A 17,988-nucleotide genomic window follows, 5' to 3' on the forward strand; every position below is an offset into this window, starting at 1 on the left:
CACATATTCGTTTCGTCTTCGTGCCGCTTATCCAGGGTCGGGTCACGGGGGCAGCAGCCTAAGCAGGGAAGCCCAGACTTCCCTCTCCCCAGCCACATTTGCCAACTCTGCGGGGGGGATCCCGAGGCGTTCCCAGGCCAGCCGAGCGATATAATCCCTCCAGCTTGTCCTGGGTCTTCCCCGGGGTCTCCTCCCAGAGGGACGTGCCTGGAACACCTCACCAGGGAGGCGTCCAGGAGGCATCCTAACCAGATGCCCGAGCCACCTCAACTGGTTCCTCTCGATGCGGAGGAGCAGCGGCTCTACTCTGAGCCCCTCCCGGATGACCGAGCTCCTCACCCTATCTCTAAGGGAGAGCCCAGCCACCCTGCGGAGGAAACTCATTTCAGCCGCCTGTATACGAGATCTTGTTCTTTCGGTCACGACCCACAGCTCATGACCATAGGTGAGGGTAGGAACGTAGATCGACTGGTAAATCGAGAGCTTCACCTTCTGGCTCAGCTCCTTCTTCACCACGACAGACCGGCGCAGAGTCCGCAGACGCCGCACCAATCCGTCTGTCGATCTTGCGCTCCATCCTTCCCTCACTCGTGAACAAGACCCCAAGATATTTAAACTCCTCCACTTGAGGCAGGACCTGACTCCTGATCTGGAGATGGCAAACCACCCTATTCCGGCTGAGGACCATGGTCTCAGATTTGGAGGTGCTGATTCCCATCCCGGCCGCTTCACACTCGGCAGCGAATCGCTCAAGTGAGAGCTGGAGATCACGACCAGATGAAGCCAGCAGGACCATGTCATCTGCAAAAAGCAGGGACCCAATCCTGAGGCCACCGAGCCGGATCCCCTCAACACCTCGGCTGCGCCTAGAAATTCTGTCCATATAAGTTATGAACAGATTCGGTGATAAAGGGCAGCCTTGGCGGAGTCCAACCCTCACCGGAAACAAATCCGACTTACTTCCGCAATGTGGACCAAGCTCTGACACCTGTCGTACAGGGACCGGACAGCTCGCACAAGGGGGTCCGGTACCCCATACTCCCGGAGTACCCCCAACAGGAGCCCCCGGGGGACATGGTCGAATGCCTTCTCCAGGTCCACAAAGCACATGTAGACTGGTTGGGCAAACTCCCATGCCCCCTCCAGGACCCCAAAGAGGGTATAGAGCTGGTCCACTGTTCCGCGGCCAGGACGAAAACCGCACTGCTCCTCCTCAATCCGAGATTCGACTATCCGGCGGACCCTCCTCTCCAGGACCCCTAAATAGACCTTACCAGGGAGGCTGAGGAGTGTGATTCCCCTGTAATTGGAACACACCCTCCGGTCCCCCTCTTAAAAAGGGGGACCACCACCCCAGTCTGCCAATCCAGCGGCACTGCCCCCGATGTCCACGCGATGCTGCAGAGGCGTGTCAGCCAGGACAGCCCCACAGCATCCAGAGCCTTAAGGAACTCTGGGCGGATCTCGTCCACCCCCGGGGCCTTGCCGCCAAGGAGCTTTTTGACCACCTCAGCGACTTCAGCCCCAGAGATAGGAGAGTCCACCCCTGAGCCCCCCAGCTCTGCCACCTCATTGGAAGACGTGTTGGTAGGATTGAGGAGGTCTTCGAAGTATTCCTTCCACCGACCCACAACGTCCCGAGTTGAGGTCAGCAGCTCCCCATCTCCACTGTACACAGTGTCGATGGAGCACTGCTTCCCCCTCCTGAGCCGCCAGATGGTGGACCAGAATCACGTCGAAGCCGTCCGGAAGTCTTTCTCCATGGCCTCGCCGAACTCCCTCCATGCCCAAGTTCCTACCCTGGCAACAGCCGAAGCCGCACGCCGCCCAGCCCGTCGGCACCCACCAGCTGCCCCCGGACTCCCACAGGCCAAGAAGGCCCGACAGGACCTCCTCCTCAGCTCGACGGCATCCCCCACCGCTGGCGTCCACCAACGAGTCCTGGGATTACCGCCACGACAGGCACCAACGACCTTACAGCCACAGCTCCAGCCGGCCGCCTCAGCAACAGAGGCACGGAACACAGCCCATTCGGACTCAATGTCCCCCGCCTCACTCGGGACATGGGTGAAGCTCTGTTGAAGGTGGGAGTTGAAGCTCGCTCTGACAGGGGACTCAGCCAGACGTTCCCAGCAGACCCTCACAACACGTTTGGGTCTGCCAGATCTGACCGGCTTCCTCCCCCACCATCTGAGCCAACTCACCACCAGGTGGTGATCAGTTGACAGCTCCGCCCCCCTCTTCACCCGAGTGTCCAAGGCATGTGGCGGCAGGTCCGACGATACGACTACAAAATCGATCATCGAACTGCGGCCCAGGGAATCCTGATGCCAGGTGTACATATGGACACTCTTATGTTGGAACATGGTGTTTGTTATGGACAATCCATGACGAGCACAGAAGTCCAATAACAAAACACCATTTGGGTTCAGAGGGGGGGGACCATGCCTCCCAATCACTCCTCTCCAGGTCTCACTGTCATTGCCCACGTGAGCATTGAAGTCCCCCGGCAGAACTATGGAGTCCCCAGAAGGAGCACCCTCCAGCACTCCCTCCAAGGACTCCAGAAAGGGTGGGTACTCTGAACTGCTGTTCGGCGCATAAGCACAGACAACAGTCAGGACCCGTCCCCCCACCCGAAGGCGGAGGGAAACTACCCTTTCATCCACTGGGGTAAACCCCAACGTGCAGGCACCAAGCTGGGGGCCGATGAGAATGCCCACACCTGCTCGGCGCCTCTCACCATGAGCGACTCCAGAGTGGAAGAAAGTCCAGCCCCTCTCGAGGCTACTGGTTCCAGAGCCCAAGTCATGCGTCGAGGTGAGTCCAACTATATCTAGCCGGAACCGCTCAACCTCGCACACAAGCTCAGGCTCCTTCCCCACCAGAGAGGTGACATTCCACGTCCCTAGAACCAGCTTCTGCAGCCGGGGATCGAACCGCCAGGGTCCCCGCCCCTTGCCGCCGCCCAGCTCACACTGCACCCGACCCCTATGGCTCCTCCCGCAGATGGTGAGCCCACGGGAGGTGGGACCCATGTAACCCTTTCGGGCTGAGCTCGACCGGGCATTCATTTTTAATTTGATGCTTGCAACGTATTCTTGGAACAGGGGTCCCGGGGTTCCTAGGAGTCCGAGGGGACAAAGGAATTGGGGTTGTTTGAAGATCAAAATTAAAAGCATTGCTAGCCCAGAGCACCTGTCCTGTGTCTTATCTGTCAGTTTTCTCATCATAACCTGATCATATTCTGTGCTGTGATTAAAGCCCATATGTCGAATAAGGTTTGTAGTGTTGCCACAAGACCTCTCTCTCTCTTCCTACACAAACCTCATATGGCGATGTTGCTGATTGTGGAGATGAAATATCTCTACACATGTCTATGCTTGGATTCAGCCATTGTTATCCACTGGGTCAACTGGACTGGGTGAAAACTGAACAAGTAAGTGAGGAACGCACTGCTGATAATCACGCTGTGCCTTATTTTACACATGACTGTGGAAGCTTTGGAGAATTAGTTCAGCATTGATGTACACATCACTACAGTTTGGGCCTAGAAAGGTGGAAAGTTCTAGAGTTTCATAGCTAGCTTCCATAAACAATTAGGGTTGAAGGAAAGATGGAAAGAAAGAAAATCAACAAAACTTTCAAGAAACTTTCAATCAAAACTTGCAGTCCTAAATCCAGATATTTCTACGTGGGCAGTGAAAAAGCACCAACTACAAGAGAAAGACACAAATTTGGTGATGGGTGGACAAACCTCGCTCTTTATCAGTCTGAACAAGAGTTGGAATTGTCTGTAACCATAACAACCATCTCAGTACATACCATATGAACAGAGCTGACCTTAATGTTAAATACATTGTATGAACTGAGAAATAAGTCAACTTCAACACAGGCAATAAGGTAAAGAACTAAATAAAAGATGTGAAGAGGTGCTCTAAATGCCACATAGACTCCCAGCTGCCTTTTGCAACTTAACTAAGTGACCAAAGTGACAGTTCAGGAACCAGGTGGTGTTACTTAAACTCCAAAAACTTTTCCATCCATCAAATTCCAAATGACATCAAGATTCACAGCAAAATTAAACAAAAACAAAAGGCAAAAAGATCTGTTTTTTTCTATTTCAGGAACCACAATAATCCCTCCAGTCAAAATGTTCTGATAAAAAAAATATGGTGCCAAAGGTTCTATAAGCTATGATAGTGATAGGTTGTTATTTCCCAAATATGTTTTTGTAACATGATACAGGAGTGTGAGGAATTAAATGAATGAGTGCCACGCATTACAAAGCTGCTGTGTTTTGCTATTCGAGCTATACAAGCTTCCACTTCTGACAACAGTTCTGTCACTCCCACTTGTTTTCACTGCAGTTTAGCAAAGACAACTCTTTCAGAAGGCAAATCAAAGTGAAAGTTACAAAGCAGTCAAAGATACACCTAAAACACAAGGAATACATCAGTGTCTTATAGATAAAAAGCAGTGAAAGCCCCTCCACCTTTCTCATTTTCTAAAAGTTTAAAGCATTTCCTCCAAATGCAATCAGCTGGAATGAGTAGTGACAGCATTCAGCTTGTGCTGACAGAGCAATGCTGTAAATGTGCCTTATAAAAAGGTGGTTAAAATGAGGATCTTGAATGTGACTTCATCTATAACTGCTATTGATACAGTACACTCAAGAGAGGAAGTGTGGATGGAGATCTTTTAGCAGTGCTTTTGCAGTGAAGTGGGAGGGGTGTGAAGTGGAGATTGAAAAGCAATGAGTCTGGGCTTCCACCCATTCATTGTGATCTTCTACTTAAGATTCATCCAGTTAAGAGTTGAGAAGAAAAATGCAGACAGTTTCATTTTGATGCCACGTTTACAGTGTTTCCATTACAGTGAGCCTGTGGAAGGCCTTTGCATGTGCTGAGGTGATGCATCGTAAGATTTCTAAATGTGAATCTAGTCGTCATCTGATTGCTTCCTCCCCTCCTGAACAAACCAGAAGTGAGCCCACCCATTTGCAACTTTTTCACACCTCTCTGTCTTTCAAGTTTCTATTGATCTCTGCAGCCCCTTGAAGCAACAGCCTCAACCTCCTGAGGATAGTTACATACTGAAATGTATTCCAACTCTCCAAACAAGATAGAGTGTGTGCCTGAGGGTGGTTGTCCCTCTGTGTATGTGGTGGACACCCATGCAACACACCACCCAATCCCACCAAGGCTGAAGAAAGGGAGAAGGAGTTTCACTCCGGCGCAAACTCTGTTGTTCTTGCTTGTGAGCCTGGCGTTGTGTGGCATGGCTATCGAAGCCTGTTTTATCTACCGCCTCTACAAATCTGAATCTGTAAGTATTACCTGCATATCAATCTCATCTTGTGATACTCTCATTTTTTTGACTGTCATTCCATTACACCTTCATCTTGAGCTGAATTTAAGTTTTTAAACCATTCACTCAGCCCTACTCTATATCTTCACTTAGATTTTTTATCAGTTGCTTTTTCTTCTTGTATTATGTTATTGTAACTGGATTTATATAAAAAAGACATTTAAATTTCCCTTAAATTGTAGCCGAAAGAAGTGTTCATCAGAATCCAAACGTTCCTTAATTATTCTAAATCTTGTAATATATATTAAACAATGCAGTGATCTGACTTTATATCATGAAACAATTAACACGGAACCTTAAAGGATGCCATACATACTTTACCCACATGTGTTACAGGCCACATGATAAGTGTGGAAATGGTCGGCTTCACCATCATGGTTGTATTTTCAAGGTGGAAATTCCAACCGCTCAAAAGTCAGTCTGAGATCACAGATGCCGTGTCAGTGTCATGGTGCGATGTGGCTTTATTGCTGTGCAGCCGATTGCTCACAAGACAATTGCACACAACGTTAACAGAAAGATTCAAATGCTCACAAATTATGTTTAGAACATGATGGTTATTGATGATAACTGTCTAGATTGTGAACATGTAAGGATTCTGGGGATGAACAAGTCTCTTTTTGTAGAGAGCATCATCAGACAACCAGACAGCATTGTGGGAAAGTTGATTAGGATCAGTCCACCACAAACACAGTTTAGTGTTGCAATGTTTTTTTTTTCTTTGTTTCTGAATTGGTTTATCAAAAGGTGTCCAGTTTAACTGATGTTGCTTTATACAAGCATAAACTTGGTCTCACTGTTGAGTGAAATGAAGTGACCTTAGGAGTGATAGAACTACAAAGGAAATCAATTTTATAGACATATTTTCTAGAGCATTGGCGTTTGAAAGTATTTGCATTTATTTTATAATTATTAATAATATTTCATATTTCATAAGTTAATGTTTGTATGCTAACATTTTTTTTTTCGCTCTAAATATTGATTTTGAAAAAAAGTGTGTCTTTTCCTTTTTCCTGTGCGGAAAAGGTCTTGAGAGCAAATGTCATAGAGTCAGTTTTGATGTAGCAACTACTTAATATTTATGAAGAAAGAGTCCAGTGCCTGGAGTGGGGTCTTTATTTCTCTTAACTTTGGATTTGAATCCTCTCCTCATTCTTAATATTTATGTCTGGAGAGCTTGAAGAAAAGCTGACAATGAACTGAAGCTCCCTCGTGACAAAAAACTCTAGATGAAGTTTTTTCACTGCAAAGGGGAAGATTTCTAGCTTATGTTCAGAATTTTATTGCCATCTTTGAGGTACAGGGACATGCACTATTAATACACCGTAATCACAGATGGTCATTCGTTCCTATGATGCTCTGATGGAGGTTTTTTTTTTCAGTGCTGGTGATCATTATGAGGGAAGAAGTCGCAGGACTTTGGAACTGGGGGAGGGTAACGCTGTCTATACTGGTGCAGACAGTGCGTGCCGTGCAAATACAGGATCATGTAAAGAAGGAAGTGGTCTTTTTCTTGCACCATTTAGCCTTTACAGATTGAAGAAGAAAGCCCTGTCCTACTTTTCAAAATTGCCCTGAATAACAATGACATGCATTCAGTCTATGATGTAGAGAAGAAACATTTCATTAAGATAATCAGATATCTGATGTAGTGGTTGTTGATCTGACCTTAACGTAGGGATTTTTTTATACTTGGTCACATTTCCACAAAAATGATGCATCTGCATTTGCATGCTTGCTTTTGCAAACATGTCAACATACAGCTGAACCACTGTGTTTCATTTCTGTCCTCCACTGCAGGCCACTGAGGCATCATTATCCTCTATGCTCATCGCAAGTAGGTCTCACTAATTTTGACACAAATCCCAAATATATTTTGTTTCTTTTTCCACATTTTTGCTTTTTATGCCTGCTGTTCACACAGGTGCCCCCACTAAACATCCCAGTTATGATGTTCTTCCATCCAAACCAGTTGCACACCTTACAGGTAAAACCACTGTTTATACTCACTACAGCACTAAAACAGTAAATAAACCCTCTGACCTACCTATAAGTTTTTATTTTCTTTAACCTATTCCAGATGGACAAGACGCAAATCACAACAGACATATCATGGCATGGAGCATGAGCGCAGACCCCCTGCTCTATGAAATGAGCTACAAGGACAGGAATCTAATCATCCTGAAAGAAGGTTACTATTATGTCTACTCCAAGATTTTCTTCTCAGACAATGGTCTTTCCCACCATTTTGTCAATAAGCGCTCAGAAAGGTATCCTGGGGGATACATGACCCTCCTGCAGTCCAGGAAATTCTCTCCAGCGTCAAGCACAATGCGATCCAACAGTTATCTGGGTGGTGTGTTTCACCTTTTCAAGAATGATGCTCTTTACGTGAACGTCAGTAACACAGCAAAAATAGTGCGATCTGGTCCGTCTGAGAATGTCTTTGGTGCATATATGATATAAATATCGGGGATATTTGTACATGAATCAAAATGCTTAGAAAAATACAAAGTTAGAGAACTATTCTCAGGGTTTTTTATGTTATCTTTGAAAATGGCGAGAAAAGGCAGGTATTAAATGTTCTCTCTGACTTTGAATGTTATGTGGAGCTCAGCCGTACTGGTCGCTTCCTGTGTGCTGGTTAAAGGTTTCAGCCTCAATGCTGACACAAAACTTTGAAAAGCTTTCTTCAGCTTGCTTTTATATCTACTTAAACTCAAATACTTCAACTTTAATGACAGATTATTTACAGTTTGATCTTCATATTTGCAAAAAAGAATATATACTGTGTATAATCTACATGTTTAAAACAAAACCCAAAAGAACAAACTGTAATCTTGCACAGTTTAAAATATTTTCTTCAACATAAAATGCACAGCACTTATTTATTGCTTCAAGAAAATGTGTGAAATGTGCTGTATTTATACAAAAAGATATAATAAAATAAAGTGACGATGGATTGAGAGTCTTACTAGGTTTTTTTTTTAAGGTGTCTTTGTTTGGTCTTGCATCTGAAATGAATTCACTTCCTGTCATGTCAGGCAAGGCTGCACTGAAGGCTAAGTGGTCTCAGTAGCAGCAAATGTGTTACATACCTTTGCTAACCACAAAACAGAGGCTGTACACAGTGTATTTTTTTTTAACCACAGTGACACATATCCCTAATGTTTTATAATACCACGTAAATGTGTTCTATCTGGAGTGGTCTTCACAGAGAAGCAGTTCAGCATGGATGGCAAATTTACTTCTCTTCATTTCCAGGAGGGTCTGTAGGTCTGCTATGTGGCCTCAACTCATTTGTGAAGCTAAAAAATATAATTAAATTAAATCTCTAAATGCAACGGTCGACAAACGAGCTGACATTATCCGTGTGAACAAAAAGCCTCATCACCTTTTTCAGGAGTTTTTTTTTTTTTCTCTCGCTTTTGCATCTGTCACACTACCACTGTTACACTTTCCTTTCATCTGTGGCTGTTCGAAGAAGACGCTCATGAAAACGCCCACAGAGTTATATATTTGTATATTTGTAAACTGAAGAGGAAGTGGTAGTGCTGTTTGGGGGAGAAGAGGGGGGCAGATTGTCAGCAGCGGATTGCCTGATTCATTTTCCAACCCCAGACCTGAGGAGTGATGACTGGTGAAAATGTTCTGTTGCAGGACTGTGAGTGTGTATGTGTTTGAGAGAAAGTATTAAGAGGTGGGTGTGAAAATTAAATTAATTTCCCTACATGTAATAAACTGTGAAATCAAGAACCCCCCCCCACACACATCTGTGTTAGACATCAGTCAGCAAAGTCACATCATGAATTGCCTTAGCTCAGATCTTTTGCACTGTCTACTTTAATAAGCACAGATACCTATGAGTCATAATGTTCCAGTGCTGGCTGAACTGGGAGGTGTGCCAGACGATGCTGATGAAGGAGGGAGTCGTAGTATCATCTGTGTGGTTGGGATTTATGCCATATTATCGATAAACTTTAAATAACGTCTGACTTTTACAGAGAAATTGTGTGGGATGACAGTTTTCGATCTTCAGTTACATACCAATACCCGAAACTCACTTCCATACATGAAAACATTTTCCAATAAAGCTGAGAGAAATCTTATGAGATACTATTAATCTTTCTACACTGCTATGATATTTAGAAGCTTTTTTTTTTTTTTTCAACATCCAGCTTGCAATGACTGCATTAAAATAAAAACAAAAGTAAAAGAGGTGGCTTATGGTAAACTGAAAGCAGTCCCCAGCTAAATGCTGTCCCCTTGTGTTGGACTCTTGATGACAAAACAGCAGACATTATATTTGAAATGAAAAAAATATCAAGAGGTTCAACTTTGGTGCTTAATTTACTGCATTAAAAATCTTTTCTGCACTCAGTAACTATAATAATCAAACAGCAGGATTTCTGATGTTGCTCCTGCCAAAGACATTACAGACACTTCAAACTCAAAACATCAAATATTTTATTGCACCTCATATCATTTCTATAAGTTAAGTACAAAGGAAATTGGTCCTTGACTGTCACAGCATCTGCATGTGGATGTTAGTCTCACTGCCTTAATGCTGTGGAAAGCAAGAGTAGGAACAAACCATAGGGTGCAAATGCCTCTAATAAATGACACAGAGTGGGCGGGTGAAAACTGGGTATTTCTGTGATAGGCGTTTAAATTGAACATTTTGGACCTCTGTTCGGTATAATCGAAAGCTGTGGTGGCAACAGATAAGTGAGCAGCAACTGATACGTGGCTGTGTCTGAGATCTGACAAAAAAATGTTTTTAGATGAATCTTGGAAAATATGTCTCTTGGCTTTCATCACGAGTATCATGTTCCAGTAAACATTTCTGTAACCACTTTTTTTGTCGCTGTGATGTGGGTCAGTAGATTTGATAATGGGTACTTATGTAAAACAGAGACATTTTCCTTGTGAGCTGTCTGGTTGGCATGTTCTTCGACAGTATGAGGCGAAGCGGTCTCTCTTTGTCTTTCTATTAGTCGTTCATCAGCATTTTACTGTTAACTTATGACCTCTCACTTTCACTTTAAATCAAGGGTCTCAAAAGTGACTCACAATCGCTGAATCAGTGGTAAGAATTTCACTTTTCTCTATATTTAGAGCTTTTAAGATAATCAAGGTTGATGTGCAGTGTACTGAAAATAATTTTATTCATGACATTCTTACACTTTTCTTATCAGCAGTCATGTACTCTAACAGAAAAAACCTGCTCTACAATTTTCTTAAAAGTAGCAATTAATTAATTCTTCCAAACATTTGAGAATCTGCAGCAAAACCAAATATTCTTTTCAACATATCTTAACATATGAAACTTTCCACATTAACCACCATGATTTCAGACTTCCTGTATCATAATGTGTTATCCAAGTACTGAATTTAGATTTTGAAAGTTAATTTGATCAAGTAACTCCACTTAAATGAGTTCATTCTTAATCATGATGGAGGGCAATAAAATAAAATAAAAATAAATCTAAATACAGAGTGAAATAAAAGAAAATCCCATTACATTGTGCCAAAACAAACACAATATTCTTAAAAAAAAACAATTACCAGTATTTTCCATTTTATACACTTTAAACTCTGTTCCAGCGCGATGAGGAAACATTGTAAATATATTCCAAAGACTGACAAATAAAGGTGACATAATGGATCCTGCAAAGTAACACACTATGTTAGACAGTGTCAAACATTTAATGACTGTTTTCTGATCTGCCACTGGAATTATCCTACACACAATGACTAGGCTGTGCATTTCAGTCCACAAATAAATAAAAACAATATAAATATAGGAAAATGTCACAAATCAAAATATATTAAGAAATACATTCGAAATCTGAAGGACTAAGGTGTGCAAATAAAAATGATTTGGCTGAATAAATATAAAAGCTTTCCACCAATAAATCTGATACACCCAAAATAATACATTCTTCTAGTTAAGTCTTTTAAACATAATAAATTCAAACCAAGAAATAAAAGAATGAACCTTTTACAGCCCAAGGTCCACCAACTGGGAAACTATGAGAACAAATGGTGCCAAAATGGCTGCATGGAGACCTGGATGCTGTCTAGACTATAACCTCTTGAACAGTGCTTGTCTTTGTTGAGAAAATGTTCACATACTCATTGTGATTTGATGGAATTTTGGAAAATACAGCCGTCTTTATTGTTGTTGTTGTTTGTTGTAGAAAAAACTTTAAATCTTTTTCTGTTGTATGTTACCTTCATCTTTTTACCAAAACACATATTTAGGCTTTTACTCATCTTAACAAATCTCACCAAAGTTTCCTTTACAATGACTCTAAAAGTTTTCTAATGGACCCTGTGGTTGCAGAGACGTACTCTATTCATTATGAGTTGACAGTTTTACAGAAGCGGTCTAAAAAATAAGCACAGTGAGCAATGGATTAAGTGATACTAGTTCTGATGAGATATAAAACACTACAGTTTTGTCTGTTCAGTCTAGAGACATGAAGGAAAATCCCCAAAACATTCAACAGACTGCATAATATTTTTACGGAACAAAAGTGAATTGATGCATTTTTATATGTTACAGATTTGTAGTGATGAAACCAGCTTCAGACTAATACTGGAGGTGCTGTCCAGTAGCATCTGTTTAGTCACAACAATTAGACAGGACATAAGTTTTATAAACCTGTTTAAAAGTGGGAAACATGTCAAAATAAACAATAACAGAAAAAATTGACATTAAAACTATTGATTTCATTCATTCTCTGATACTTACTTGTTTGTAAAAAGGCAGTTTAGTGATTTAATTATCCAAAATGAGAGACAGTCTGTCGAAGTCCAAATAAGTACAATCAACCAAGTGGGCATGAGAGCATGATTACTGTAGGGAGGATCCAGAGATCATGCCAAGCAGGCCAATAACATAATAACTACATATGAGGTTTGTCCATAAAGATGATTCCCAGGTGTGTCACTGAATCACTGAGGTTAATATATTCAGTTGGAGGGTCAATCTTGACCTTTAAGTACGCTCCAGCAGACAGTTCGTGCATCTTGCTGAGGGCGCCTGTGCTGTTTGTCTTTGTGTTAATCCAACCTTCCAGCAGAACCTTATCTTTCGACAAGAGCTGCACTGTATGTTCTTCGTTTCGACGCGTCAGTGTCACTTGGAGATTGAGGAAATAATCTCCGTCCGTTTGTATGAGAAGACCATTTTCTGAGACTGAGATGACACTTCTAATTGAACTTGGTGAAGCCCAGGTTACACTATGAAGAGCTGCAGATGACAACAGAAAAAGCTGTTGTTATTTATAAAACTGGCTGCCTTGAAAAGTTCACATTTTGTGAGAAAATTCCACATAAAACATCAGCTAACTTTAATTATTGCTTGATTGCATTTGACCAATCACTTTTAGCTTTAATTGTGTTTCTTTGGATTAAAACTTACCTTGTATTATCAACAAATTCTCTCATTTTCACACAATATTTCATTACAGTATAAATAACAGTTGGAAAGATTTACCTTTAGTCGCTACAAAGTTGATCATTTTGCCTTTGCCTAAGAGAAGTTCACCACTGGAAGGATCCTGTTGAGGTGACAAAAAAACACATTACTTTCAAGATACCAACTTTAAATGCAGTGCATTTAAGGTTTCCACAGTGACACACAAACCAACTGAGAGTTCACTTTTATTTATCTTGGTGATTAGACTAACACCTCCACTTTCAAAGTGAGAGCAGAATACATCATGTACTATCTTCAGAAGGAAAACAAGAAAAAAAAAGAAGAGACAACAGTTTAGTTTAGTGGCATTTCCCCGAATGTGGCAATGACGTCAGTGTGCTTCCTCCAAGAGGTGAGGAGGGTGGTTAGGCCAACGTAAGAAACTCAAAAAGAAATGGGAACAATTTGAGACTGATCTGTTTGAGCTGTGGGATTTGTTTGTCTACAGCACCAGGAACTCTATATATAAAAACTTAAAGAAGCGGCTTGACATTTTGAACAGCAAGACAATATTTATGCACACTATTACAGTGTATAACTGAACACATCGAAGCCAAGGAAACACAAACTGTGACACCGTAGTTCAAAGAAGTATTGCATACCTGGGATTGCGTATTGTGCTTTGGTTCTATAGTGCTACTGTAGGTGCTACAGTTCAGGGACTGGAAGAGGAGACAGAAGCACAAATATACTCAGAATATATGACACAAAGGAAAAATGCCAACAAATGAAAGTTGGTCTAAACTGTAGGCCCAAAAAGTCAAATCAAAATCTCAAAGCGTCATTGCTAAATGCAGCAATTACATGTGTTTTGCCATGGAAACAAATATTCAGTCTACTATTAGAAACACTGCCGAGAGAATCATTTTCCTGTAAAATATTTTCTTTAAACACTGAAACAATTTGGTTGTAAGGCTTCTATAAATGCTTAATTACCTGCAAATACTTCACTACTACTTTGCTTTTGTATTCCTTTTCATTTTCTGTGGAAAAAAGATTGATCGAAAGCAAACTTTCTTATCTGAACACTAAAAAAAAAAAAAAGCCCCTTTCACTGCGTTGGAGTTATGACAAGGGTCTGTAACCAGCTGCAGAGCACATGCACAGGTGTTTTTCTCACCAGCTGTGCTACTAGAGAAACCACATGAAAGCACAGATCCACTAGACAGGTAATTCAGCTCAGTACTACACTGGGTTTTAATTCATTCAAATGTGAAATGGCTGTGAGAAAGTTTCAACCATATTTAGTTCTAGTTTTATATTTCCTCATTAAACATCCTCATACACTGTAACAACGATGTAAACTGAATGGGAAGATACTTTAAAAAAAGCCTCACCAGTTCATTTCGTCCCACTGTGAAGAAGAGGCTGATGAATATAACCTGGATTATGGTATTAAGGGTGGTCCACATCAGCAGGACATAGACCAGGGAATGCTGTGTATGCTGTGGCATCGTCCGTCCGATGGTGATGTTCAGAGCGGTCTGAGCCTGGGGAGCGCAGGAAGACAGATGTTAAGATATGACAGATGCACAGGTCCCGAGTTTCCTCTATTGTGCACTCAAGCAGAGTGTGTTCGCTTCCTGAGCTCAGTATGTTCATATAATGAGGATGTTTTAATGTCTGACTGTTTTCTGCAGTGCTCTGTAGAACAGAATAATCCAAATGGTACTTTCCCCTGTATGTGAGAGAAGGTACACACTTCAGGCTGAGATTATAAAGCATGTTTAGGGGTTGGCCCTTTCCTCCTACTCACCCAAAAAGGAGGAACAATTGTAATGACAGGGAGAGAAGGAAGGAGCCAAAAACTTTGACACTGCTTTTGTGAACATGAAAAGAGATGATAGAGTCTCTCAGTTCCTTATTTATCATGACAAAAATCTATGAATAATGTGTGTTGTACTAAAAAGTCGTTACTTACTTCTTGTTTTCATTTCTTTCCTTCCTTAAACATGTGTTTTTATTGAATAAAGTTGCTTAAATTATCCTGGATCAAGATAATACAAAGATGGTTGATGGAGTCAGTTACACAATAATCTAATGAATTAATCCAGCATGAAATAATGATCAATTTCTAATTTTAAAAACTATTTATAACAACATTTTTTTTCCCTGTACATTCTTCTTTTTCATTCTTTGCCACTACTCTTATTCCGGTATTATTATAGTAGACAAATTATGCAGCAAAAAGCCTAAAAGTGCTAATCAACCAGTTTATTTGTAGTGTTGTAATGACAATATAGCTACATAAAACATCATAAATGCTCTCCAGTATCTATGTCATATCTCTCACTCCAAACTGCAAGGCAGCAGAAGAAATGCATCCAGCTAAATGTCAGATAAGCAGTGAAACTAGCAAAATGTGACAATATGCTGTTTACTATTTGCACCTCCTGAAAAGTCCCACCTGCATCTAATTCTGCTTGAGGTCAGTAAATGTGGTTTCACTTTCTCCGTTTGCTCTTTGTTTGGGGAAAGTTTCATGGCAGCAAAACAGGATGGGCTCTGGTTTTAGGTATGTGTCATCACACTCCTCAGGTTTGTGTTGTCAGGACAGTGCAGTAAGGAACCTTTATTCCTTGCAATAACTAAATGTCATGCCCAGACCTGTTACTGACTTGAAACTAAAGTAAACGTATTTTCTTTTTTATTGGTTTGATAATTGGTTTGTTCATCTGTTCATTTCGGTGAAAGTTAAAAAGAAGAAGAAAAGAAGTTGCATTCCTGTGAGTCAGCCATATCCAGTCATAGCGAGAAGTTCCTTATGTTTATCTTTAAGCAAAATAGTAGATGTGAGAAGGCAAACACATTTGTCTCATTGCTGTTTGCAGCTTAGTTCAGCATTTTCAGGTGCTGTAAGAATTTCCAAAAAAAAAAAAAAATCTACAGCGAAAGGTATTACTCAGAATTAATCATGGTTTCATTTGACTAAACAGAAGCAACCAGGACAGAGGAAACCACATGATCCAAATGTTTAGAAATAACATCCAAGCCGATAAATAGTGGAGCAGTTGAGGACGATGAGGATGGATAAAATATATATTGGTAACAACTGGTAATAATATTAATGAGGTGATGCAGCACCAGCATGGAAATGTCCCACGTTGCCACGGAAATGAAAAGATATACTAAGAGAAATTTCTTGATTAAAATTATGTTTAACATTGTGTTTCTAAATGCATTGCACCAAATGGTACCCAACCTCTGAAAAACAGCTAATCTTTATACCCACAGCCATTTTAGACCCACTTCTCAATGAATCTTTCTAATACACAATGCAGTAACTTCCTTTAATTATGTCTCTGCACTATGATGATTTACAGCCATCTAGTGGATGAAGGGAAGTAAAGTACATAATCCAGGCGTGCCGTATCACATAACAGAAGCTGATATAAAGTAATAATTCACCATAATTTGTGAGGTGTAGTCAATTTTTTAATGGGACAGGAAGTGCAAAACTGTAGGACATATATGTTCCAAAAAAAAACCAAAAGAAGAATTTCCAGTCATTAATCATATTATTGCAATGATGAGGAATTTCCAAAAGACAGCCCACAGCTGAAGCTACATCAAATGAGTAGCTGTAAAAAAATAGGTTTGGTCGACATACATGATCATAAGTGACCCAATAATGTGTTGAGACAGTGGAAAAAAAAGAGGATTTCTTTTTGTTTTTTTGTTATCATACACAGATCAATCCCTCTAGAGTGGCTGACAACGAAAAATGAAACTATAGAAGCAAATTTAACTAGAAAACTAACCAGTGAATGCATTGAAAAAAAATCACTTCCTTTTTTTCTTTATTTCCCCCTGACATTTTCATTTTCCTTATCTGAGGTCCAGAAGAGATTTAAATTTGATGGAGAAAGTACCGCAGCCCACAATGGCTTTTGTGAAATGCATGATCACATTTTGATCACATGTTTTTCTCAAATGAAATCATTGCCTCTTCTTTTCTACTACTGGTGAAAACTAAAGCTGAATAAATCTTTTAATCACTTTGTAAAGCAAACGTTTTAACCTTCTGCACGAATTATTGAGAATCAATGCCACATTTTTGCACATGCAATATTTTACTTCTACTGACAAATAAAGACAACTTCTTTGTCTTTACCATTATTTGAGTTTTTATTTAGTTTATTTATTTAGTATAACTGATGTAATTTATTATCTAGTATAATTTATTTTGCATAATTTTCTTGTCCTGTATATCACTGACGTAGTCAGTAATTACATGTATGTGCATATGAAATTGTGTAATATATATATAGATATATATGTATATCTATATATCTATATATCTATATCTATATCTATATCTATCTATCTATCTATCTATCTATCTATCTATCTATCTATCTATCTCTCTCTCTCTCTATATATATATATATATATATAACAAATTAACTGATGAACAGATGGGATTCTGGAGAGATGGGTTCATCCCTGAGAGGAGAGCTGGGCTCAGGAGTGGAAAGGATGGAATGATGTGCTGTGATTCCAATGATCAACTTCATTGAACACTTGTAGAATCAACTTGGTCATGATGTACTAAGCTGTAACTACTCATGGTTGAGCAATGGGATCTCAGTGCCCAGGAAAATGGAAGGCTGGTGACAAACATGAGGAGAGGGTCCCAAGGACAACATCGTTATATGTTGGCACATTCCTGGAAGGCACTACACACAAGCCTGCTGTGTTGCTCTTTCCACAGAAGCACAAATATTACAAGTTATACCACATTGTAAAGGTGACTAGTCAGGCTTTCCAGCAATGTAGTATATAACGGCAGCTGATTCTATTAAAGAGGAAAAATAAATGAGGCAAGACAAAGCAAAGCACTTTTTTTGTACATGTAGAAAACAACCCAAAATGCTTTCCATAAAAACATCCAAACCATTACATGTGGGGGTTCAGGAAGCACTAAAAACAAACTGTAAAATAGAAATAAAATACAAAGAAAAAAAAGGGCATAGAAAAAAGTTACAGTGTGAGAAATATTCTGATAAAAGGCGGCAAATAAAAAAGGTTTTAACCTTGACTTGAAACAGCTGATCGTTTCAGCAGACCTGCAGGTTTCTAAGAGTTTTTTCCACATGTGAGAAACATAAAAACTGAACGCTGCAGCT

At 40.7% G+C, this 17,988-nt stretch overlaps 1 protein-coding gene across 1 annotated transcript; it reads left to right on the forward strand.

Moving 5' to 3' along the window:
• Positions 1 to 1,761: 1,761 nt before the first annotated feature.
• On the forward strand, positions 1,762 to 7,836 carry tnfsf14 (TNF superfamily member 14; the record flags this gene model as incomplete). Its single annotated transcript, XM_079253092.1, has 5 exons — positions 1,762 to 1,926; positions 5,125 to 5,328; positions 7,171 to 7,207; positions 7,295 to 7,357; positions 7,451 to 7,836. The coding sequence occupies 5 exons, from the start codon at positions 1,762 to 1,764 to the stop codon at positions 7,834 to 7,836; spliced, it is 855 nt and encodes a 284-aa protein (XP_079109218.1).
• Positions 7,837 to 17,988: the final 10,152 nt, after the last annotated feature.

Source organism: Telmatherina bonti (genome assembly GCF_933228915.1).
Source record: "Telmatherina bonti genome assembly, chromosome: 14".
In the NCBI taxonomy this organism is placed as follows: domain Eukaryota; kingdom Metazoa; phylum Chordata; class Actinopteri; order Atheriniformes; family Telmatherinidae; genus Telmatherina; species Telmatherina bonti.